General features: G+C 39.9%; 1 protein-coding gene, 1 long non-coding RNA gene and 1 other non-coding gene across 6 annotated transcripts in view; 2 read left to right on the top strand and 1 right to left on the bottom strand.

Annotated features, from left to right (window-relative positions):
• HSD17B12 (hydroxysteroid 17-beta dehydrogenase 12) overlaps positions 1–26,344 on the top strand; it is a 225,367-nt gene that overhangs the window by 118,325 nt on the left and 80,698 nt on the right. For all 3 annotated transcript variants that reach the window (XM_081798289.1, XM_081798288.1, XM_081798287.1), the window contains 4 exons: positions 332–396; positions 1,244–1,288; positions 18,012–18,046; positions 25,138–25,219. In XM_081798289.1, coding sequence (XP_081654415.1) covers positions 332–396; positions 1,244–1,288; positions 18,012–18,046; positions 25,138–25,219 — 227 coding nt within the window. The remainder of the gene's footprint in view (positions 1–331; positions 397–1,243; positions 1,289–18,011; positions 18,047–25,137; positions 25,220–26,344) is intronic.
• LOC115937786 (U6 spliceosomal RNA) lies at positions 12,875–12,978 on the top strand. Its single transcript, XR_004073012.1, has one exon. It is a non-coding gene; the product is annotated as a U6 spliceosomal RNA (small nuclear RNA).
• Positions 20,065–26,344, bottom strand: part of LOC145716145 (uncharacterized) — a 35,172-nt gene continuing 28,892 nt past the window's right edge. Inside the window, exons 4-5 of one of the 2 annotated variants that reach the window (XR_014138587.1) lie at positions 23,351–25,949; positions 20,065–20,220 (exon numbers count right to left, since the gene is read on the bottom strand). This is a non-coding gene — a long non-coding RNA (uncharacterized LOC145716145). Of the gene's footprint in view, positions 20,221–23,350; positions 25,950–26,344 lie in introns of those variants that run through there. The other variant, XR_014138588.1, reaches the window with a different exon arrangement.

Below are 26,344 nucleotides of genomic sequence, written 5' to 3'. Positions count from 1 at the left end.
GAGAGGAGAGAAGCAATATCTACAGGTAACTATTACAGAGGCAGAATGTACACAGACTCCAAGGGGCTATAGAAATTGAAGCGAATACAAAGTCCCTTTGTCAGGGGTTGGCTGGTAGGTACAGGAAGGGCTTAATGAAGGAGAAGACATTTGAACTAGACATATACTGATAGGTTTTGGATGGAAAGGTATGGGAAAGATCATTCCAGCCATAAACAGGATTTCATGTCTTTGTATGTATCATTTTAGTCTTGATACTGTTAATCTCATTGTTTCAATAAATCTGTAAAATAAAGTATGTCAGCCAACTAACGATCTCGTCTTATTTCAGTGAACAATGTGGGAATCTCATATGAGTATCCTGAATACTTTTTGGACGTTCCTGACTTGGACAACGTAAGTCTTTTTTTGTATGGTACAGTAACAAAAAGAATGCATGCAAGTATTGGCAAGGCCGTGTGGCATAATGGTTCACACCGTGAGCCCTGGAGTCCATCCAGCTGCCCGAGGTTCACACTCTGGCTCTTCCGCTTGTTCCCTGAGTTACCCTGGGCATGATCCCAACCATGCTTAGTGTCCATTCCCACGTCCATAAAGTAGGCAACTTCATAGGAATGTTAGAAGGACTGAATGAGAAAATATTTGTAACCTCATTAGTATAGTGCCAGGTTCAATAATAACTCATTGTATTACTCTTAGTTCTATTTTTATTATATCAAAATAGCTATGCTTTTAGTATCAGGATTCTAAACCTCAGTTTAGAGATCATAAATATGTTAATATATAGCAATATGGTTGATTCAAGTAAACCCACCAAAATGAAAGCTATATTCTTGAGGCATGCATAATTCTTTAATAAAAATTAGAAAAGCATATCATTGAAGGAATATGTGGATTTTAAAAAACTGTTGAGAATCTCAGATTCAATAATATCTCCTTTCGATATTAGCAGAAAGAAAATAGCATATTTATTTTAGATTTAGTGTCTTTCACTTCCAGATTTTCCTTAATACATCTACCTTGAATTTTACATATTAGCATGAATTGCTGCTTTTGGTAGAAAAGTACTGTAACACAGAGAGTAAAATAAAATTTGCCTCTCTACCCTGACGCCTGTCATTTTCCAGTTCTCTACTCTATCTGGGGAAACGTTCAGTGGTTTGCTAGATCACTTGCATATATATCTAATATGGTTACTTCCATGATGATATGTATATAAAATTATCAATATTTTCTTTTGCAGACCATCAAGAAACTGATAAATATTAATGTTCTTTCTGTTTGTAAGGTAAGCAGCTTCTTTATAAATACGTCATCCTTTTTTGGTTCATTCTGTTTAAAAGCACATGATCAGTTTGTTCACTTCAGCCAGCTCCTATTTCCATGTAAATAGGTATTCCAGGTGAAGGGGGTCTGTTTCCTTATGTCTTTGGGAAGTAGAAAGAGCTGAAGACCAACCAAGTGTATAATTTTGCTTTTTAACAACTGAGCATATGCAAACAGTGTGGTAGGCCGTTGGACTGCACAAACTAACTTAGGCCGAAGATTGGTTTTTACAAAGTGTTCATCTACACACAGATCTTCACTGGTAAATTATTTCCATTTCGTATCCCCTGTGACCATGTAAGTGGATGAATTAAATGTTGTGGTAAAGCATTGTGCAGTAGTATGGGGCTATCAAGTAAAGAGAGTGATGTTTATTAGCCACACATAAACATTATTCTGGTTTCTAGTTGGTAGGCATGTTACTTGTATGTGCCGATAAAAGGCACCACGGCTAATAATGTGCTAAAAGGAAGAATAGGGAATAGGTAGCAAATATGAGCATCTGAGCACCACTTCTCCTTATGTGTTAGCAGTCACTAAAAGTAAGATACCTTACCTTGATTCTAGCCTAGCAGAAAATATTGCCTCAGGCAATGTCAGATACTTCAAATGTGAACATACGGGAGTCCCCTTATCCACAGGGGATGTGTTCTGAGACTTCCAGTAGATGCCTGAAACCACAGATTCTACTAAATCCTATATATACTATGTTTTTTCCTATACCTATGATAAAGTTTAATTTATAAATTAGGCTCAGTAAGAGATTAACAATAATAATAAAATAGAACAATCATAACAATACACTGTAATAAAAGTTATGTGAATGTGGACTGTCTCTCTCAAAATATCTGATTGTACTGTACTCATCCTTCTTGTGAGATGATAAAATGCCTACGTGATGAGATGAAACGAGGGGACAGACACAGGCGCTGTGACCTGGTGTTAGGCTGCTACTGACCTTCTGACGATATAGGTTGCAAGGAGGATCATCCGCTTCCACGCTGCGGTTGACCTCTGTTGACTGTGGGTAACTTGAAACCTTGGAAAGTGAAACCACAGATAAGGAGCCATAGTACTGACAGAAAAGCCAAATCCATTTTCAGTAACTCTTAAATGCTCTATTTAAGGAAATCAAAAAATATTTACCTCAAAACTATTAGAATTAACCAGATAAATAGAAATAAGAACTTAATTACCAATTTTCACTTTATGGCATGGTCTTGATCTTTTTCTCTATTGTGCTCTATTGTGACTGTTTAAAGAAAAATTCTCCTTATGTCTTCATGTCCTGAGAAATCATATCTATTACATGCTTGATTTCAAGTGCAAGGACCCTGAAATCTTATGCCTTGTCCAACTTCCCATGTATGGCTCTGCCTCTCCCTGGGTAATATATATGTTGCTTTTCAGGTGCTTAGTTAATTCAGTTTTTATGTGGTTTTGTACAGTTTTAGCACTATGTTGGTTCACACAAATCAGCTACCAGAACAAAAACTTCATTGTGGCTGTATGAATACCATGTAACATTTGGTAGCTTGCTACTTAAAGGCACCTCATCTGAATTATATTGTAATATGACAAATAATTTTATAAAAGAAATGATCACAGTATCTTTTCCACTATTGTTTTTAACCAGGGTTTTTACTACCATAAAATTTAGTTTAAGTGAGGTAAACTACTAACAGGTGGATCTTTGAGTAGATTTGGAGCAAGACCCACACAAAATGGCTACTTTTAAAACATGGTTGGTATGAATATATTTGTATAGTTTTAAAGGTATTTCCCTTGGCCCACCTGTATAAATGTTAACATTCTTCAATAATCTGTGTGAGGTTTCAAGTTAATTAAGTCTACAAATTTACTAGTTGTATGACCTTGAACAAATTACTTGCCCTCTTTGCTTCAGTTTTTCATCTGTAAATTGAGGGTGTTAATCTCTTTACCTCACAGAGTTGTTTTGGGAATTGAACAAGGTAATATGTGCAAATCACTTAGAAGAGGACCCAAATCATAGTAAGGGCCCTAAAGAATGTTACTATTAAAGATTTTTCGTAAAAACGTGAGGTGTTTTTTTTTTTTTTTAGCAAGCAAAGTTTTTTGATCAAAATTAACGTTCTGGTCTATAATTTGTTTTGTGGTTTTGACTTTTGAAATGGCTGATGTGTACTATTGTTTTGATAATCTTTTCTAGTACATCTGGCCAAATGCCTAAAAATAATGAGTGTTAAAACAATGTACATGTATTTCATAATATATTTTAATGAGTTAATGATAAAAACTATGTTTAAGTGTTTAAATTTGATTTTATAGAAGTGTTGATATTAGCTACAGATTTAGTCTTCTGATAAATTTAACTCCTTTGATAAATTTAACTCCTCTGTCAGATAAGCTGTGTCATGTTTTTACTCTAGATATGTTAGTATTTTCTCCTGTAACGTCCTGCTTGTCAGTACTTACATTTTTTTTTTAAGATTTTATTTATTTATTTGAGAGAGAGAAAATGAGAGACAGAGAGCATGAGAGGGAGGAGGGTCAGAGGGAGAAGCAGACTCCCTGCTGAGCGGGGAGCCTGATGGGGGAGCTCAATCTCGGGACTCCAGGATCATGACCTGAGCCGAAGGCAGTCACTTAACCAACTGAGCCACCCGGGCGCCCCAGTACTTACATGTTTGTATACCTTTATGATGTAAAAGCCTGGCCTCCTCTGTCTCCCAAAGCATGGTTTTTTGGCTGGCAGTTTACAGAATACTAATGATAAAAGGCCAGAGTCTTGACCTTGACCTGTGAGAACCAGTCAGCTTGCTGTACTCCTCGGCTACACACAGCATCCTCCAGGCCTCTGAGCACAGAGCAGGGTGTGCTGGTGGTGCTCACCGCATGTCCCTGCTTGAAGATGAGTAGTGCAAGGGGGTGTTGCGGATAAAGCGGTACAGATCCAACAGCGCTGCACGTACCCTTCGGGTTCTCAAGAACAACAGGGAGATAAGAATGAGGCACCAATCCTAAGATCTTCACAGATCGCAAAATGCTTCTCCCACTTCTTCATTCTTCCTCTTCCGTTTTCTCTTTTCATGTTGGTGTATGTATTTGTTCCCACGCAATGAGGTGGGGGGGACACATGCTGACTTATTAAACGTGTCCCATCATTTCATATGTGAACCGTATTGGTGGGAAGTGTCACCACCAGGGAAGCTGGATATATAGGCTTCACATTTTTGTATGTAAGCCCGATTTTTGCACATCAAGTCCCATTTACAAAGCACTAAGGGAGTTTGCTATTTAAAACACTTTTACATCAAGCTGAATAATCATCCTTTAATTTATCTTTAGTGTAAACGTGAGTTTTCCTGTACCTTTGTGATGTGCACTTTTAGTGGAAAAACAGTTCAAAACTCTTGCTTGATTCATCGTGGAACTAAGAACATCTGGAGGACAGCCAGGTGGTCTTGGTTGGGCTATAGACAGGATCCGTGGGGTTGGCATCTCGGTCACACAGTTGACCAGTGAGTGTTCAGGGGTGAGAAGGCAAGGGCTGTGCAGTGGATGACCAACCAGCCGCCAAAAAGGTGAGTGAGGAGACACGTGTATAAGAGCTTGGGTGCTGGGTTCAGGAGGATGGAGAGCCCTGGGAAGCCTTAGAGCAGAAATAAGGTGTGATCTGATGTACATTTTAGAAAGGTGGGTGTAGTGGCAGAGTGACATGGTGTATGTGTTTCGTGGTCTCTGTGTTTATTTTCGTTGTACTGAAAAAAGGGTATTCACCTTTATGAGGTTTTCTGCATGAAGCTCCCAGGTTTAGTGTCCTTCGGTCCTGCTGCCATGTGTCCTCTGGTGTATTTTGATGAATTGTGCTTCAGTTGACTGTGTTATGTTGCCAGGGCTGGGGCTCCATTTTCTGTAGAAATGTAACTTCTGTTGCCCTGGGGTAACTTAAAAGAAGATGAAAATTGGTCTGGCTCTAGAATCTTCGAAGATCTTATGGTGACGGGACATCAGGAGAACTAGGGTATGGGTATCTGCTGCCTAATGTCATAACACACATATTGAAAAAGGTTTATACAAGAAAGAAAATAGCCTCTTCTCATCATCAGTGCTGGCCCAAGTTTTATCTCCTCACCAAACCACACAATAGGGGCCTGCTGGCCGAGAAGCATGCCAGGAAAGATCAGAGAAATCCGTGCACCCTTGTGACCTTGGGCTTGTTCCCCTAATTTGGAGATGTTTGCCGGGGAAGGCCCCAGTATCTTGTTGGAGGTCCTGTGCCACTTTACGAGCATTGAATGACGTGGATCCTTCAGGTCCAGGATTATGGCTTGGTCCATGTGTTCCTGTATTAGGAGGTCAGATGGTTATAAAAAGTCACATAAGTTCTACATTCCTACAGAGGAATAATAAAAGTGAAATATCCTGACCAGAGAAATTACAGGTCATCACCAGATGAAGTGGTGGTGGGTGGTCCAGAAGAGTATTTGGGGAAGAAATAGTTTTGACTATAGACCCCTGATGTGTCATCATACAGTCCAGCTCCGCTCTCCCAGGCCATTGTCTGAGACCTGCTTAATGAGGCTTTCTCTTTTTTTTTTTTTTTTAAGATTTTATTTATTTATTCATGAGAGACAGAGAGAGAGAGGTAGAGGGAGAAGCAGGCTCCCAAGGAACAGGGAACCCGATGCGGGACTCGATCCCAGGACCCTGGGATCATGACCTGAGCCGAAGGCAGACACTTAACCATCTGAGCCACCCAGGCGCCCGAGGCTTTCTCTTAATCAGACATAAAGCTGTTAGTCAAAGTAACCCCAGGGGTATTTAGAAGCCTTGTTGCTTGCCTTACAGTTTTGCTCTCAAATCCTTCAGGGGTAAGTTTCGTCTCGTTCTGGAGCTCTGCTGAGCAGTTAAGTGCCAACGTGAGAAGAGGGGTGGTGTGGAAGTTCTATACAGTTGACCAGTAGGGCAGGTGGATCAGCCATCAACTGGAAGAGAGGTCCTACTAGCCAAGGCTTTTTTTCTTGTGATTTCAGATGCTCTGTGACTAAAAACTAAAGTAAGTCTTATTTTTCCTCAAGAACAGTGACCTTCAGACCAGAAATCGTGGTGTTTAGAGATAATTAAGCCGCCAGATATTGACCCAGACTCCTCTAAAATAGCTGTGGTTTTATCCTGGAGGGCTTTCCATCTCAGAATACTGAGAGTTTGCAAAGGAAATTATTGTACGACTATTGATTACTATGGGAGAAAAAGTGGGAAATGGGAGAAGTCCCACAACTCCAGAGGCAGGTAAGTAAATACAAGTCTGGTTTCAAACAGGCAGGGCATCGAGCTCCACACCACTTCAAAGACAGGTTCTAAAACTGATCTTGCTTGCATTGTTTGTTTCGGATTTGAGATTACTTATTTAAACATCTGCCAAATTCGGAGTTGACTGCCTCCTCTAGGCCTGATGGTTCTTAGATTCCTTTAATGACAGTTTTAGGACCTCAAAATACTATAGACTCTTCACTCCTTTTCAGATGAACACTACCCAAGCAATACCACCTAAACTCCCTGTAGTTCTTTTTTTTTTTAAAGATTTTATTTATTTATTTGACAGAGACAGCGAGAGCAGGAACACAAGCAGGGGGAGTGGGAGAGGGAGAAGCAGGCTTCCCGCCGAGCAGGGAGCCCAATGTGGGACTCGATCCCAGGACTCTGGGATCATGACCTGAGCCGAAGGCAGCCGCCCAACGACTGAGCCACCCGGGCGCCCCTCCCTGTAGTTCTTATCTAAGGGTGGGAAAACCATTCCCTCTGATGGTACTGGATCCTGAAGCTGCCTCTGGTATCGGTGAAGAAGGTGGATGATTGGTAGTTGCCTGCCTATACCTGAATCCCTCAGGAAATGTGCAGGCTACCATTGTGACAAAATGGAGAGGACATTCCAGCCTTCTTTATTACCTCTCTTAGAGCAGGGAAAGAAGTGGGTGGGGGTGTGACCCAAGGTAAAATTTATTAACAACCTCCACTTATAGTGCAGTACACTGGTTTTGTTTGTTTTATTTGGGGTTGGGGAGGAGTCTTAAATAGGGGATCAGAATTTAGTTTTTCCTTCTTTAGATGTTCAGCCAAAGGGGGGGCTTGAAACCACGTCTTACGAGGAGTGGCCGAAAGAACCAGAGATATTTAGCGTGGAGAGAGGAAGCATGACATCACACACAGACACATAGACACACATACCTAATCAAGGCCAGTTAGTTCTCCCTCCTTAGTATTTTGCAAGTCAACTCACTTCTTTTCATGCCCTGTGATTCCTTCCAGATTTGAAGCCCCTAAATTTTTCAGAGGGAACTGCTGGAACAGCCTAACCAGCCTTTTTACACCACCTTGTCTCCTTCCAGTCCAGTCTCCGTCCCCCAACCAAAGTGTTATTTTACACTAGGTCACGTCACTTTCCTGGGAGATCCTTCAAGGACTTGTCCTCAAGTCCCGACTCCTTGATGTGACCTATAGGGAAGGACCTACCTGACGTGGCTGCCGCCCACCTCTCCAGTCTCCCCTCAGGTCTACGTCCCTCTACTTCTCTGCATTCGGGTCATGGCCCCGTCACTCTCTTGAACCTCATGTTCCCTCAGGCAGCCCACTCTCCGTGGAAGCTCCCCCGTCTCCCACTTGACTCATGCTACTCATCCTTCAGTTCTCAACTAACAGTGTTCTGTCCTTGGGGGCCGGTAGGGAGCCTTCCAGAGTCGGCCAGGTCTCTCAGCCACGGAGCTTCGTCACGCACAGCACATCTTTCCTTCACTCAGCAGTTCATTCTCAGTGTAGTGCCTCTTACAGGTTGTAAGCCCCATGAGTGCTGGTCCCGCGTTCTTTTTGTTCTCTGCCGTTCCCTAGCCCTGGGCCTCACCTACGGCAGGTATACAACAGATGGTTTTTGTTTTCGTTTTGTTTTTATATTTTATTTATTTATTCACGAGAAACACACACAGAGAGAGAGAGGCAGAGACGGAGAAGCAGGCTCCCCGCTGAGCAGGGAGCCCGATGCGGGACTGGATCCCAGGAACCAGTGATCACGACCTGAGCCGAAGGCAGACACTTAACCAACTGAGCCACCCAGGCGCCCCCAACAAATGCTTTTGAATAAATAAATGAACGAATTACAAAACTGAAAATCCTCATTCTTTGGGAATAAGGAACCCACTTATTGTATGTGGCCCTGAATTTAGATCCATCGTTGATATTTACAGTCAAGTAAATTGTGAGAACTTTGTGATCTTTGGATCTGCCAGAAGTGGAATGGGCCAAAGGTGAGTTCCCCTTCTGATTCTAGGCCAGAGGTTGCAAACCAATAGTCTGGGTTGCATGTGCCCTACCAACATATTTCAGTTGGTTCAGGCAGTGTTTTCAGGATTGGGATATTCCACACCCAACGTCTAGCTTCTCTGGGGGAAGATCTGAAAATGAGGAAACTCGGACCTGAACTGCTGCATGCCAGTAAGTGGGCAGGGCGGAGGAGCGAGCAGGTGAGTCTGCTGAATAAAGAGGCCTGCCCTCTCCAGCTCACTGCAGTCCCCAGTCGCTCCTGCGGTTTGGCCCACTGTGCTCCTTTAGGTCACCTGCCCGGTCCTGTCAGGCATTTGAGTGTGCATTCCCCTGTGCGGGTAACTCCAGGTATTCAGTGTACTCAAACTGAGTACCTGCTTGATGGAGTTGAAGGATTAGAATGGTTTTAACGAAATCAGTCTGTTCCGTCCCTATGATTATCTGAAGTCAAAGCACTTAGAGTGCTTTGCATGCTTTCGAAAAGCTGTTTTTTCCCTGCTCCTACCACTATGTGTTCATCGTATGTGGCTCAGCCAGAAGTGTGTAATGCTATGCCTGGCCCATGGCATAGATAATAAATGTTTGGATGGATGAAAAGCCCAGGAGAAGCATTGGTTTCCTTTTTCTTACCGGCATTTGCCTTTGGCATGTGATACAGCACCAGTAGAGGGAGCCCTCTAATAATTTGGAAATCTAGGAGAAGACTCTCTGTTCATCCCTCTAATTGTATTTAATTTAGGGATTATGCTAAGAATGTATTCCTCCCTGCTGCCCCAAGAATTTAAGTTAACAACACTGGGAAGTTAATAAATTGTGGGAAGGGAGAGTATGACCTTCAACCCTGACCCCCCACCTGAGGCTTTTCTAGATGAAGACGTTCCAAGTAGTCTCTAGAGTCTTTTAATCCATTTTGAAAGCCGCTAACCTTATGCTCCTAAAAATTTCCAAATAATTGGGTACATTTAGCCCTTAGGGTCTCATAGTAACAGGGCTGCCTCAGGCATAACTACAAAATGATGGGTTTGCCAGACGGCGTGACAACCAGTCTTTGCATAGCTTTCATCTGTGAAAAACGAGTGAGTGGTTGTAGATTGGTTCTAAGGTTCTTCCCAGCTCAGAGCAAAGCTAGTTTATAGGAGAAAAGCCTTATATATTTCACCCTTTCACAAATGGGTGAAAATGTAAAAATCTCTTTGAGAACTTTAGAAATTATTTTCTCCTCCTAAAACCTATCACTTTTTGAGAAGTCAGCTTATTTGGGGAAAATTTAAGTAATGGAAACTCTTAGCAACTTGGAAAGCGGTGTATGGTGGTATATGGTTTTTTATTTTTGTTTAGAGTCATAGATTATGGCTTTAGATTCATTATTATCCATTGGCATGCAGCCCTCTCTGTTCTGGAAAGTTCTTTTATTTTTCTTCAGTTCAATTATTTTAATATATATCAAAGCAATTTATTACAAAAGGAAAAACTTTGTTTTTTTATGGTGTGGGGTTGAATTTCAGATTAAGTAAAATGGGGGGAGGCAATGGTAAGGAGCACTCTTAACTTCCACATACTTAAAACATTATTAAAGAGGAAAATGAAATAATACTTGGAAATCTCAAAGCACTCGAAAATTTTTACCTAATTAAGCTTTTTACCCCCCACGCAGTAAGTACTCCTTTAGCCATACAGGTGACATTCTAAGAATTTCTAAGGAGGTTGTATTCTCAGTACCACAGAGCTCAAATTACACAGTTTCTAAAGGAAATGCGTGCAGTGCCATTCCAGCATGACTTCCAATGAGTCACCCTCTAATTTCTCCCAAACAGACATGGTGTAACATCATTGTTATTTTATGTAATTCTTTTCACTACCAGACTATGATTTTTCAAATTATTGTTAATGATTCCAACTGAAAACTTGTTTAAGGCATTTGTATCTATTTCCTTCTAATTTGTATGAGTTCATGTTTCAGTTGCTTGAATTCAGATCCTGTTTACTCCACGCAGGTTTCTCTGGGCTAGAAGGCAGGGCAGATGTGGACAAAGTGGTGATTTGTGATGACCTAATTATTTATATGAATAGCCTGGATTCTTGGGGCTTTGCCCAGAATCTAGGGTTAAGTTGTTACACTTTAAATTCTATTTATATATAATGGTGATGTAGGTGACAATATTTGTTTCCTTATTGTACTAAGTGACCTTGAATTTTAATCTTTCCATTTGGGGTTTTGGTTGTCTTCTTGAGCATAATACAGTACTGTTTTCTTTGTCCTGTTCTTTACAGAAACTGACCAAATGCCAGAGGTTACATGATACAAAAATAATTTGCTTATAAAAATAAATCACTTGCATGTAAAACAATTTGCATAATTTATGTAATGTGCTTGTACAAGTTTTCATAATAAACTAAAATGCAGGGAAACCTGGATTGGCTTTTGGGTATAAAATAAAATTCCTTCTATGAGCTCTTGACTACTGATATCAGAGAAGTAAAAGAGAAAAAAAATTATTCATGTTAATTTCTTTCAGAAATAACATTTTTTGTAGGGGCTTTTCTAATTACAGAAACAGTGCAAATAATTGCCCCAAAAATGTGAGAAATATTTAAGACTACTAAGATGGTTACATTTTAATATAACATTTTCAGAGATTTTTTTTTAGGCCAGCCAATGCATTTTTAAGTCCGGTATCTCAGCTAAATGATCTAATAATACTGATTTGATTTTTTTTTTTTTAATGAGCTAAATCAGCCTCTTATTTATTTCCCAGCCAGAATATATACAGCTGTGGTAATAAATACCAGTAAATACTTCACTCTTGAAATTGAATATGTGGTATCCCCAGGAAGAATTCTAAATTGAGCTGTCATTGCTAAAGACTTTCATTTATTTTGGTATATTTGTATATGCTATGGCCAGCTTGCATACAAAGTGATGCAATATATAGGTGCAATATAAGATTATATTGACCTTTCTCCCTTTGGTTTTAGGCTTCTGGAACTTTTTTGTGGTGAGGATTGATGAAAGTGTCACTAAAATATATATAAGTAGGAAATATTTGTTTTTTTCTGTAAAGATTTGAAGCTCTCATTGTTGGAGAGAGACTACTGCAGCGACTTTTATCACTTTTTAGGAAAGAATTAAATTTGAAGTGTTTGCTGTACACTTTTGGAAACAACTTCAACACAGAAGAAAACAAGTCTAGAAATCATGTTTACTGCTACTTTTCTAATATTCTTAACCACTGAACTTACAAGTCATGGTAGCCTTATTTTAACAGTATCTTAAGAGGAACAAAAAATTTCCTGGTATAGCAATTATCACCTGCGGATGGCCTAAAATTAGCATATTGAGTTAACTCCAGAAACAGCTTGTGAGCTGTGAAATGGAGTTCAGAGAGATAGTGAAATTTCACAGAAACGCTTGGTGTATGGTATAAATAACCAGATATCAAGATACCAGTCGATGCCTACAAAGTAAAATGAAACTACTAATAGCTTAGTTAAAATATCCTATGTAAAACTTGATGTCAAAGAGAATTTAATTTGATGTGAACATAGTGAAGCCTCTCTGCTTATGCATAGAATTTTTTTTTGCTTATGCATAGAATTTTAAGAATTATTTGTATACACATACACAAACAAAGAAGGCTTGAAGCCGAATTTATGATGACTTATAATCTGATTGGGAGAAAAGAGAATTTAAGTATAGATGAAGATGTTAATCAGGTTTATAAAAGCATGCAGATTTCAAGTTAACTTTTCTCAGGCTTTTCAGTGTTATTATTTGACAGATCAAAAAAGATGTTCCATTCTTTGGCAAGGAGAAATAGTTTAGAGCCAGAATTTAAAAGGAGAAGCAAATGAACAATGCAAAAGAATTTAAATTTTTCATGAGAGGACTTGATGGATTATTTGGTCATTGGGCATCTGGCAAATATTTCTGGCCCTTTAATAGCTAGGCATCAAAAACACTGCTTCTTCCTCTTTGTGTTAAGTTACTTAAACTTGAGTTTTTTGTTTTTTTTTTTTAAAGATTATTTAAGAGCGCAAGAGCGAGTGAGCATGCATGTGCAAGAAGGGGGAGGAGCAGAGGGAGAGGGACAAGCAGACTCCACGCTGAGTGTGGAGCCTGGCATGGGGCTCGATCCCACAAGGGTGAGATCATGACCTAAGCCGAAATCAAGAGTTAGATGTTCGAGTGACTGAGCCACCCAGGTGCCCCTAAACTTGAGTTTTAATTCATATGTATAAAGGATAAATTTTGGTGCCGCTTCGGTAGCACACATACTAAAATTGGAATCATAATGGAGAGTAGCATGGCCCATATGCAAAGATGACCCAGAAATGCATGCAGCTTTCCATAATTTTGATGTTAGCTTATTGTGGTAATCCTTTTGCAGTATATACGTATATCAAATTATTATGCTGTACAGCTTAAACTAACACAGTGTTCTATGTCAGTTATATCTTACTAAAACTGGGAGGGGAAGGATATATTTTGAACATGTCCATACATTGAAGACCATCCAGAAAATATTTAATGTTTAGCTATTAATGTAGTTTTATAAGTAAGGTTCTATTTTATGGGGTTTTATTTTGTCTCTGATCGTGGATAATTTTTTGCCATTCAGAAAGGAAACATTTAATGTATGACATGCACACAGTGTAAGGGAAAAAATAGCTCCTATGCATGCATTTATATTTCTTCAATATCCCAGCTAAAGTGATATTTCTTATCGGATTATGTTTAGGAGTATAAATTTATGTCTTGGAAAAAAATCTGAATTGAACTTTACAACTCTGCACAACTGTTAATAATAGTCATATAGTTCTGAGATCCCTGGTCAGAATAAAAGAATCCATCAACAGATTTTGTAGATTTTCCTGGGAGTTTTCCGGGTTGATCGCTGCCTACAAATCCCATCCCTTCTTTCCTTTTGTGTAGGAGGACCAATCAGTGGCTACCCCAGTGAACTGAAGAGTTAGCTACTCTTTGGTTAACAAGTCTCATTTCCTGGTATAGATGCATGTACACACGTACACACACACACGTGCGTGCGCACTCACAGGCATACATCCCTGCCATTGGGCAAGAACATGTTTATTATCAGTCTTTGTACCCTGTTTCTGGTGGTTTCAGGACTTGGAGGACTGAATGATCGCTCCTCTCCATGGAGTGCTTGGGGACCTCTTACGTTAGCTAACCATTATGGTCCCCTGAGGAAATGTGCTAAATAAAAAATGTTTTCAGATTTTGCTAGGAATGCATATAATATATCCTTACAATAAAATACTCTACAACGGTTAATATAAGTACGTCTGTTTGTGCTAGCATGGGAAACTGCCCATGATGAGGTATGATATGCACATTGCATGACATATATAACAGAATGCCCATGAATTTCTTTATAAGCTCTGTTCAATAAAAGGTTTTTGTAAATGCATCACTTCTATGGCATACATTGTAGTTTCTTGCAGCTGTTTGCCTTTTTGTATTCTATTCCTTCTACTAGAATATATTTTCCGCCTGATGAATTCCTTTTTATTCTTTCAGAACTTAACTGAAATATAATCTGTGAAGCTCTAGACCTGACTCCCCAGACATAACTAGTTTTTCTCCGAAGCATTAGTGCCCTCTGTTCTTACCTCTATTGTACCACTCATAATATGTCTTATAATGATTTGTTTATATGTACATCTGTTCTCCGTCTAGGTAGTGAGCTCCTGTCAGCCAGCCTAGGTTCGAGTACATAATATGGCCTCGACAAAACAGAAGAATGTCTCTTTATTACTTCATGTTGCTCGGGCCATAAGTTGATGTGCATAGAACATTTTGAGAGCTCTTTTTTCTCCTGGGTTTGATAAAGTAACATCCACTGTATTTTGTGATTCCAGTTCTTTAACTCATTCATATGATTATTAAGATATTTTTTTTAAAACTTCATTCAGGGGCGCCTGGGTAGCTCAGTGGGTTAAGCATCTGACTTTGGCTCAGGTCATGATCCCGGGATCCTGGGATTGAGCTCCACTCCAGGCTCTCTGCTCAGCAGGGAGTCAGCTTCTCCCTTTGCCTCTCCCCCTGCCCGTGATCTCTCTTTCTCTTTCTCTCTCTCAAATAAATAAATAAAATCTTTAAAAATATTTAAAAAATTAAAAACTTCATTGAAGGATAATTTATAAACCCTAAAGTTCATCCACTTTAAGTATATAATTAAATGGTAAAGAAATTCAGAGTTGTGTAATCGTCACTAAATCCAATTTTAGAACAATTCCATTACCCCAAGAGTATCCCATCTGAGGTATTTTTCAATATTGATGGAACTATCCAGAAACTTGTGTTGTGGGTTGAACTTGATGACCTCAAACTTTGTCATTATTTTTGGCTCTAACTGTGTCAGGCACGACATGCTTAAAGGAGGCCTACATACATAGTGGCACTGCATGCTGAAAGAATAGTGCATGCTGGCAATGAGCTACGCCAGTTTCTCTTCAGAGGCTTGCTGTGTGACGAGCTCTGCGCTGGGTCCATTGTATACATGACCTCATTTGAGATTCAGAATAGAATAACCTGTAATGTAGATGCCTTCTTTATTTAATCCATACGTACTCTGCAGAGAAGGAAGTAACTCAAGGTCACACCACTGGTAAGTGGAAGGGCTGGGATTTGAACTTGGACCTGACTGTGTCCCACACTTGCCTGAACATTCAGTGGCTATATATTGAGCAATTATTGTGTGTTCCCATAAAAAGGCACATCTTAGGAAACATGTAAGCAAGTTTAAAGAGTTACTTAATCTGGGGGCGCCTGGGTGGCTCAGTCAGTTAAGCGGCTGCCTTCGGCTCAGGTCATGATCCCAGGGTGCTGGGATCGAGCCCCACATCAGGCTCCCTGCTCCGCGGGAAGCCTGCTTCTCCCTCTGCCACTCCCCCTGCTTGTGTTCCCTCTCTCGCTGTGTCTCTCTCTGTCAAATAAATCTTAAAAAAAAAAAAAAAAGAGTTACTTAATCTGAAAACGGAGGAGGTAACTACAGTGTTGAAAGGATCAGCTCTGAAATGAGCTTTTTCTCTGGCTTGGCTCCATCCGGTTTGGTTTGAGGCCCTGTGGGCGTATCCTGAATTGGGTCAGCAAACCTAGAAAGAGAATAAACAGGACCATGATGTAAAACTGTAAAATACCGAAGCCACTTGGGTTGTCAGCATCATCTCTGATTGAGTTTGCTTTGGGGATTATTTCATCTTTCAGTCTTAAAATGTTACCATCGCTTGGTTTTCGTTAACACAGATGGTTGATTTTATTAGTTAAGAGTTGTGGTTTGGCTGCTCTAACAGAGACCTAGCAGTGGTTTAAAATAGAAATGTATTTTTCTCTCAGATAAAAAGCTGGGTAGGTAATCAAGGTTTGGCATAGTAGTTCCCCTGTCTTTAGGGAACCTGCCTCTTTATCTCGTTGCTCTGCCCCCATTATCGCACGGCTCTCATCTTGGGGTTTAAGCGGGTTGTTTTAGCTCCTTCCACCACATCTCTCCAGCCACCAGGAGGAGGACATGTGTTTTTCTCTCCTTTAAGGCCATGACCAAGAAGTTGCTTGTGTAACTTCCAATCACATCTTGTGCTACAGAACGTAGAGAGCACATGCCCCTCATTCTGTGAAGACGATTTAAATATGAAAAACGTAGACTTGTATGTAAGGAGGGAGATATGGAATGCTTTAGGCCAGACTCTTTCTCAGTACTTCTTTTTTTTTTTTTAATCTGGGCCAGAAGATTAGGCCAAATCCAGAAACTTCTGTCAACATGATTCCCCCAGGCTTTGAAGACATTTTTTTTTTCTCGTCAAGGTTTTTGTTTTTTTTTTTTTTATGTTGTTAGTCACCATACATTACATCATTGGGTTTTGATGTGGTGATCCACGATCCATTGTTTTCGTATAACACCCAGTGCTCCATGCAGTATGAGCCCTCCTTAATACCCATCACTGGGCTAACCAATCCCCCCTCCCCCCTCCCCTCTAAAACCCTGTTTCTCAGAGTCCATAGTCTCTCATGGTTCATCTCTCCCTCCAACCCCCACCCCCCATTTTTCCCTTCCTTCTCCTAATGTCCTCCATGAAGACACTACTTTGTTTCGAAGTTGGCAGTGTGTCAGTCTATCTTTCATGATGCAGTGTCAGTTTGAACTTGTTTTTCCTGGAAAAGTATATGCAGCAGCTCCTGGCTTGACGTCTGGGTTGGGAGCGCTGCATATCAGATTTTACCTTGGTAAAGCTGAATACATTTTCTTTCTCCAAAATACTTCTAGGAAAAAAATTTATTTTATCAGAGTACTGTTTTCATTAAGACATGGTAGTATTCAAGATAAAACACTTAAAATTCCTGTTTGGCATGCATGCCAACTTTTCTGTGACAAGGCAGCATTTGCTTCTTAGAAAATTGATGATACCTGCAAATCAAGAATTCATGTTCTAACCTCAGTACTTAACTAAGACGTGGCCTTGACTAAGCCAGTAGATGTCTTAACTTTTCTTAGTTAATAATATCTTAAAACAGAGTTTAGAAGTAGACTCTCTCATCATATTATATGTACTTTTTAAAAGATGTTATTTATTTATTTGAGATAGCGAGAGAGAGCAGGAACAGGGGAGCAGAGGGAGAGGGAGAAGCAGACTCCCCACTGAGCAGGGAGCCCGGACGTGGGGCTTGATCCCAGGACCCTGGGATCATGACCTGAGCCGAAGGCAGACACTTAACCCACTGGGCCACCCAGGCGCCTTCTATTATATGTATTTAATCAACAATTACGAGGCCCTTTGAAAATGCAGGTGTAATTTTTCTTTGTTGTTGCTTTCGAGAGATCACAGATAACCTTAACTTTCTTTAAGGATGGGTTTTACTCACAGCCAGCTAGACCAACAAGGGAAATGAAATGTGAAGATACACTTAACATTCGCCAACCTGTCACTTTAGGGCATTCTTCTAAAGGCTTTTTTGATAGGAAAAGATCGTTTGAGCACTTAAAATTAGAAATCTTAAGTAATCTTGGTTCGCAGATATTTCTTTTAATAATGTATGTCCCTTTCCAGGAGTACATTTTGGGAGACTAGAGCTCACTGTAAGTCCTTAATTATTTGAAAATCTCTGTGCCAGTATTATGTTTCAGGCAAGGCTACTTTTAGCCAAGTTTACTGAAAGTATTCCCAGTGTTATCTCCAGTGATTTCATCTGATTCCTTTTTATGCACTCTTGACACAGCCAAATTATATAGAGTATATAAAATAAACTGCTGTCTGTAGAGTGGTGAGTGGTTTCGTGATTCCCTTCTGTTTTGAGTGGGTGGCTTCTCTCCACTCTTTATCTGTTACCCGTATCCTCAGCCATCACGAATGTTTTGTTTTCTCTTTTGCAGATGACACGATTGGTGCTGCCTGGTATGGTGGAAAGGTGAGTCACGAGCTCACACACAAACACTAGAGAGACAGAGCTCATGATTATTTATAGGGAGAATCCTTTCTTTGCAAAATTCATTGAAGTGACTAATGAACCTATCATCCATGTCTTAGCAACAGAGTAATGTGCCTGGCGAGTCACACAGTGGAGTATGAATCATCCAGTGGTGGAGGCCTTTTCCACTCGATTCCCTTTTTATTTCCCTCTCCAGGGTTGTGGTGGTTCCTTTAGATCAGGATTAGAAAGTCTGCCTGAGTCACCATCACCAACTCAATTGCCTGCTATTCTGAGGGGGTGGATAGAGTTCCTGGGGTATTCCCCGGAATGCCTTCTTAAAGCTACATGAGCTCAGAACTAAAATCAGTGGAGTTTCACAAAGCAAGACCCCATCTTCTGGTTGTTTAGTTCTTAATGGGTGAATGGATATATGAGGAACTTAGGCATGTTCTATATAAAATGGTTATAAGATGTCAAACCCATCCTTAGAGCAGAAACCCACACCGTGGAGCCCCCTTTGTGTTCTGATTTGAGTTGGGTTCCACTAGGATATATGCTGGGTGTCTTCATTTTCATTGAGAAATGTGTCATAAAGTTTCTTCTTGAAATAGCCTGAAGTGTAAAATTATAATTAAGCTCTGTTTCTCCCTTGGAAAAGCCTGAATGATGTCTAGGCTTTCAAAAGAAACCTGTTGAAAAGATCTGGGCTTGCATCTTGAGCTAGCTTGATCGTTTGCTAAATTTAGGGCTTCACAGTCATCCTTGCTCTGCAAAACAGCTTTGAGTTTGGAAGAGATCCAAAGGAATCACAGCTTCGGAAAGGGCAGAGCCCAAAGACCTTACTTCTGTGAAGAAACCTCTATGAACAGCTAATGTTTATTGTGAACCTATTACATGCCAAGTGTTGTATGGAGGACTTGATGTGTGTTAACTCATTTAACTTTGATAGCCTTCCACCATTGTACGGAGGAGGAAGCGAGGATAGGAATCCATTTTGTTTGGCATCTACAGAGACTTGTGGAGAAACTGCTTCTTTGCAGTTTTTGTTTGTAATTCCATTTTATATGAAGTTTGGTATATTTCAATTCCTTTAGTAAAATTTCCCTTTAAAGCCTCAGACTGCTTCGTGTTGGTTGATAGTGGGAGTGTGCCCCTGATGGTCAGATATGGAAGTGAACAGACAGTGGTCTAACCAGACAGAACCCTAAGAGATTACAGAGAATTGGGGCTGACAGGGTAGAACCCAGGAGGGATGAAATTCTGGCCATCATCTTAATCCAGTTTTGATATCTGCCAGTGACTTGTACTAATTCAGGACAGTAAGTCCATCCATTAAAAACAAAATACTTATAAACCATGGAAGTGTTGGAAAAGGAATTTTTAAGTGTGTTGGTGAAAACCATATCAAAAGAGATGACGGTTGTGAAGTAATCTTGCAGATCATAATGGGTTTAAATAGTCATGGAATTTTAGTACTTTAAGTAATTGAAACCAGCCCCCCCCCATTTGATAGAAAGTGAGTCCCAAAGAGATTGAGCGCCATGAAGCTTCATAATTAGTTAGTAAATGATACGAACATAGGGTGCCAGGAACTTCACTCCTATCTTTAGAGACCTAGCAGCCATGATCTCAGTTCTAGCTGGAGCATTAGATAAAAACAATGCAAAGAAGAGGTTCCATTCATTCAGCAGGCACTCACTGAGTAGAGTTTATCATGGGGTATACAGAAGATGAACTGGATCTTTGCCTTTAGGAAATCAAGTTGATATTAAACTAAAGTTGAGAAATGATCTGGTGAAAAACCATCATAGGCTATGGACTGAAACTGACACCATGAGGGTGATTGTGGCACTTGCTAAGAACCAGTAAGAAATATAAGTGGACTTTATGAATCCGTACTTTCGGTTAGGAAAGGGAACAGCGAAGTCCACTCGAATTAAGAGTTACTAGTTATATTAATTAAGGTAAGCTAACTGCTATAAGAGACCATCCCAAGATCTCTGTGGCTTACCACTCTAAAGGTTGACTTTTTTCCTCCTGATACACAGCCAGTGTGGATCAGTGGTCGGGGCTGTGCTCTACCCAGTCATTCAGGGATCTCAGACTCCTTCCAGGTAGGGGCTGTCCTCCCCTTGGACCTTGCAACTCTCCGCTGCATTTTCTTCATCCAGCTAGCAGAAGAGGGAAGAGGGAATAAGGATGATTTTGTGGGAGGTTTCATGGGCCAGGCCTGGAAGTGGTATACATCACTTCTGCCAACAGCCCATTGTCTAGAACTCAGTCGCTACCACTAACTGCACAGGAGGCCAGTAATGTCGTTAGCTGTGTGCCCAAGAGGAGAGGAAAAACTCCAAGGGAACCGATCATCTGAAAGCCTTCTTCCTTACACATGATAAGTGATTTTATTATAGCCTGCCCTTTATACCGTCCTTAAATGGCATATTTCCTATGGTTGGTTTCCATAGGAGTCGTATTTCCATTGAGTAAAGCAGAGTCCTTTATAAAGATCCTTTGTTGTTGTTGTTGTTTTTCCCCTTTCACTGATTCTACCTCTGATGTATGAGATTTTCTAAACCCTCTAGAACGGTAGCCTAAAGCCAACTATCACTAAACAAGTATCTATAATTAAACTAAGGTATTATTGCCACAGAAGTAGAAAGTGCATAATTACATTATAGAGGAAACTTGCTCTTTCCACTTCTCTGGAATTATAAACATTGTGTACAGCTGGAGCCAGGAGGTGGTTGCCATAACAACCATGGAAAAGCTAAAAATAGCCCCTTTCATACTGTATTGCTTAAGGTGGAATTATGACATGTTATGGTGTTTTAGGGCAGGCAGTTCTCTTTCATGTGGGAAATGTTTGCAAACTTCCTTCAGCAAAGCAGGATTTGTATAATGTATTTGGATTGCTGGTTCTAATTATATGTCTGACCACTCTGTTCCAGGATTCTTTTCTGACATAGAACTGTGTTTGATACGTTTCTCAGTCTTCTTGAGAGTCTGTTAGAGAATTGTCTGTACCAATTTCAGTGTTATATTTAAGCTTAAATTAAAAAAAAAAGTAATGACCCTCCAGGAACCCACTTATGCACTCTCTGATAAGAAATGGAAATAGGAAAAATCATCATGGAGTGTTTTCTGCACAACCTCCCTTACCTGCCATCAAACTCTGTATACAGTTAGCTGCCCACATCGGAGTTGACCCTGCGTTCCAGTCCTTCCCAGGCGCACTTGCACCTCCCCATCTCTCTCCCCGGCATCACAGGGCAGTGCTGAGGTTCCCGAGGAAGGCAGAAATCAGTGACTTATTCAAAGGAGACCTATCACCTCCTCTATGACAATAGTATTTTTACAGAGATGTGACAAGGATACTGCAGCAGTCTGATGGAATAGTGAGGGCATTTATGGGAAAATAAAGGCCTGGCAATTTTTTTATCCAGGTGACAATTAAGGAAAGTGTTAGGATGGGGTTTCCAGAGGTCTGAGGGAATTCTACCAGAGAGCATAGCTATAGGAAGGTATAAATACCAGATACTGAATTTTATAGGGTTGGATGAGTTTACCGTTTGGCTTGTAAGAGGGCTAGTAAATGAAGAGAATATGTTTCTATGAAAAGGTGCTTCCTTATCAGCAGTGGTGTCTTCTGCTTTGTTTTTGCAGTATTTTAGTTCTGGTAGATCCTCAGTAATTTGTACCACTGAGACACCATGGTGTGGCTGTTAGCAAGTAAGCAGTGTGATGAATTAAGAATGTTCTATCACAGAAAATATTACTTGACTTGTTTATTTGGATATTTGTTATAACAGGCTGGGAAGTGTGCTGAAGTATGAGCAACATGAGTCTTCATTATGGAACTTCGGCAAATATTGTTAATGTACCTTCCAATCTTAGAATTATTCCCCAAGTCCCCGGAAAAATGAGAGCTTAACTAAGGTTCGGTTTTATGTTTGTTTTCGTGTGCAATTAAGCGCGGCCCATTTTGTCCTTTTGCTTGACATAACAGAGCTGTCATGAGTCCGGCTCTGCCATGGAAACTGGTTTGACGTCACTAATTCTGCTTAGATGGAGGATTAGAGCCAGACAAAGTAGTTGATTTTAAAGACGGGTCCTTTGTGCCTCACAGTCCCAAATGTTCATCCCCATCTCTACATGAAGAATAGATACTGTATACAGTACAAGGATTAAGACAGTTCTACCAGCGTGTTGTTTATGATTCAGACAAAACTAAGTTGAATATTATTATCCTTGGAGAGAAAGAGAATTCTGTGCTGTTGTGTGCGTGGGTGTGGGAGGAAGGTTTTTGCTAGACAAATATGTGTGCTTGTTGGTGCAGAGTTTTCGTAGAACAGGTGTTTCTCTGCTGTCATTATGATACAATTATAAATGCTTTCCTCTTATTTCCTCAGGTCTAGGTCATTCTTGCTTTAGACTTTGTTGGTCTTGGGTTTGTTTAATGTATTCTCAAGTGCAAATACTTTGTTTGAATAACGTTCCCTCAAATTCTGACTTGTCACTAATTCCAACTAACTCTACCTCCTAGAAATTTGAATTGGGGTAGAATATTTGAGAAACAAAGATCTTAGTTGCCTCAAGGGGTAAACAATTAAAGGAGCATACCTGCATAATTGTGACATATTTGATTATTGGTCTATTATTTTTGAAAATGGGAAAGAAGTTTTTATTGTCTTTAAATACATTTTCCTGTATTGAAATCATTGATTTGGTGAGTGAAGTTTTAAGAGTGAGTTTTGGTAAGATCAAGATTTCATTTTTAAAATGCATTTGATAACATTAAACTTTAATTTTAAAAGACTTTTAAAATGCATTTCATTTGTGAGGAACGAAATTAAAAATGTTAAGATTTTTTGTTCAAGGGCACATGTAACGCCCTGCCAATCTGAGTATAATGGAGCACATAATCCTGCTGATAAAACCAGCAGCGATATATTATAGCTTCCGTGAAGAACATTATCATCTACAACTACTCTAAACTAGCTTTTTCTTCGTTTGCTCCGAATGAGTGAGGCCATAGCAATTCCTGGTTACGCGAGAAGAGGTTAAAATAAAATGCTACCTAAAGCCACAAGAATGCTTAGGGCTCAGAAAGGGGGTGCAACTTGTCAGGATTTGGGGTTACTTCTCAGAAAGCATTCTGTGTTGCAGAAGATACCATAGCTCTCTTAGCTTTCATGTGATGGGATCTTCTCTAAGCTTAAAGGTGACACCTTATAATATATCATAAATACACTTCTCTCTCTCTCTGTCTTTTACAGGTTTATTGAGATCTATTTCACATACCATAAAATCCACCCATGTAAAGTGTACAACTTGGTGGTTTCCAGTGTGTTCACCAAGTTGTGCAACCATCCCCACAATCTAATTTGAGAACATTTTCAACACCCTAAAATGATAGAGATATTTTAAACATCATAAATTAATACTCTATTAAAAGTCTCTAGTAACAAAAGTCGCTTTTGTCCATTTTGATCAGAGGAGTTTCTCACAAATATAGATAAAATCGAAATCTTAGATATTCATTCCTAATTACTAGTTTTTGCCTTAGAGTGATTGGATCCTAACTCCTAATAGACACTCTTACTCCTTTACCAATATTTAAAAACAAAAGGCTTTTCTGTCTCTGAGATACAAGCAAAACGTACAAGAATGATGTAATCAATGCATTGACTAAATATTTCCAACTTTCTTTAAAACCCCAATATAACATTTTTAAATTTGAGATTTGATTTTGATGACCAAGATTTCACTGCTTAGAACGTGTGTATTACTAGTAAGGACTTGGGTTCAAAAATAATAACAAAAGACAACAACTTGTTTCCAGGGACACAGTAAGCTGAGGGTCCAGACTTCTGTTTGATGGTTGAAATGGCATCTCGCCTAGAGGCTGACAGATGGACTGGGTGACCTTTGGGGATTTTTTTTTTTTTTTTCAGATTTATGTGTAAAATAACTTAGATTCCATTTAATCATGTTTCTTTTGTTATTTTGCCTAAAACGGATCTACATAGTCCTTTTTAAAAAAAATACTGAAAAAAAAAAGGTCTTGGGGGAGGTAAATTTAGAAAAAGAAGAAGGGGAAGCTGAGTGGAAGCAAAGGAGCCTCACCTGGAGGACAGGAGGTAGGTAGGGTTGCTTGCAGTAGCTGAAGGGGACTGACACCCCACCACTACCCCGAGAAGAATGGATTTGAGGAGGGAAGAGTTGGCTCTTAATTCTGTTGAAAATTCCTAAAACCCTAATTCCACACTTTACCCACCTATATGTGCTTGCTGACAACTATATATTTATAGCATTGCTTTCCTCCAATTAATTTTCATTTATTAGTAAAATGAGTAATTCCTGGTAACTTTCTGACTTCTGGCTTTCAGTAGTCTCCAGAAGTTACAGTAGAAATTGAGCTTGGCCTTTTGGCAAAGAATATGGTTTGATCTCCTGTAGAGTCATAAAATTTTATAGTCCGCTCTTTGTTTTGTGACTGAATATCTACAACCTGGAGGAAGTAGGAGGGCAGAACATAACCATTCACGCATCACCAGGAGGTTTTATTAAGTACCTGTTACATGCTCAGGACTGTGCAGGGGGTTTTGAGGAAAAGTGTAAGACAAGGGCTATGATGTGCAGAAGCTTAGGGTTTTGTTGAGGGAGAAAAACATTTATACATATGCGATGATTAAATGCTACAGCAAGGTAGTATGTGCTGGCAGGCCAAAATAAAGACGTGCAAGGATTATGAGTGTTTCTAAGAGCGAGGATTCTTGGTGATGTGGCCAGAGAAGACCTCCGACAGGAGAGATCCGCTGGAGGAGACTGTAGCTCTGGTCCAGTCATGCCCCGGATTACTAAAACAGAAATGAGCTAATTGCAGACAAGAGCTATTTTTAGTTGATTGAGTTATGCCTCATTCACTGACCAAGGATATCTGTGCTGCTGAAAGGTGAGGGGAGATGTGTGTGTTAGAAAAACAGCTATGTTCTTCTGTTTAAAATAATTCTATGTCACGAACTGTAATTTACAAGCCATTGTGTCTATGATTTCCTTCTGTTTACTTGGTGCATTTTCCTTTTTAGATCTAAAGGGGCAATTCTGAACATTTCCTCTGCCAGTGGCATAGCCCCAGTTCCACTGTTGGCCATCTACTCTGCAACCAAGGTGAACACGTTTTTAGTAAATCATGTCAGAATAAGAATGACGAGAAATAGGCATAGAAGCTTCTTGGAGTTCTCTTCTTGGCTGTTTTCAAATGGACTGGGAAGGAAAGGAATGGGGCAGCAAGATCTCAGATCCACAGATACGTTATTCTCCTAGTAGTCAACTGGTTTTAAAACTGATACAGGCATACCTCGGAGTTATTACAGGCTTGGTTCCAGACCTCCACGATAGCATGAATATCAACAATAAAGTAAATCAAATGAGTGGTTTGGTTTTCCGGTGTATATAAAAGTTATGTTTACACTAGGGTCAACGTAAAAAGAAAAAAAATAATGTTCACACTATACTGTAGTCTACTAAGTGTGCAGTAGCATTATGTCTAGAAAAGCAATGTACCTATTTTAATTAAAAAATACTTTACTGCTTAAAACTGCTGTCATCCGAGCTTTCAACATGTGGTAGTCACTGAACACAGATCACCATAACAAATACAATAATAATGAAAAACTTGAAATATTACGAGAATTGCCAAAATATGACACAGAGACAAGAAGTGAGCATATGCTGTTGGAAAAATGGTGTCGATAGACTTGCTTGATGCAGGGCTGCCACAAACCTTCCATTTTGTAAAGAACACCATCTGTGTGAAGTGAGGTAAGGCAAAATGCAAGGAAACGAGGTATGTCCGATTTTGTGCTTTCCGTAGAGAGCTGGCCTAGGTCAGTTAGCTCTGTTGATCAGAACATGGTGTTAATGATGGGGGATTTGGTTCATGAACGAGTCACCTTTATCCAGCAAAAGTTCCAACTCTGCAGAGCTAAATGGAAGAATTTGCCACCCGTCAGGACATAAATACACATAGTAGGTGCAAGATAGCCTGGGTGAGAGTGGGAGTATTTTGCCACGTTATTCAGAACTCATTGATCTTTATTGTCACTTCTGGAGTGAGACAAGGATTTTCTAGAACTCTCTGTAAGATGTCATAATTCTATACAATATCACCATTCACCTCTTCACATTACTAGTAGGAAAAATTATTTAGAATACATTTCCTGCTGCCTGTAGGTCCATAGCGTCTTCTTATCCATTGTTGAGGTATAGGATACATCTCTGAAATGAAAATGA

This window comes from Leptonychotes weddellii, chromosome 11 (assembly GCF_054177405.1).
Source record: "Leptonychotes weddellii isolate Sample4059 chromosome 11, ASM5417740v2, whole genome shotgun sequence".
NCBI lineage: Eukaryota > Metazoa > Chordata > Mammalia > Carnivora > Phocidae > Leptonychotes > Leptonychotes weddellii.
The sequence above is the reverse complement of the archived record's forward strand: the minus strand, read 5'-3'. Positions and strand labels throughout refer to the sequence as shown.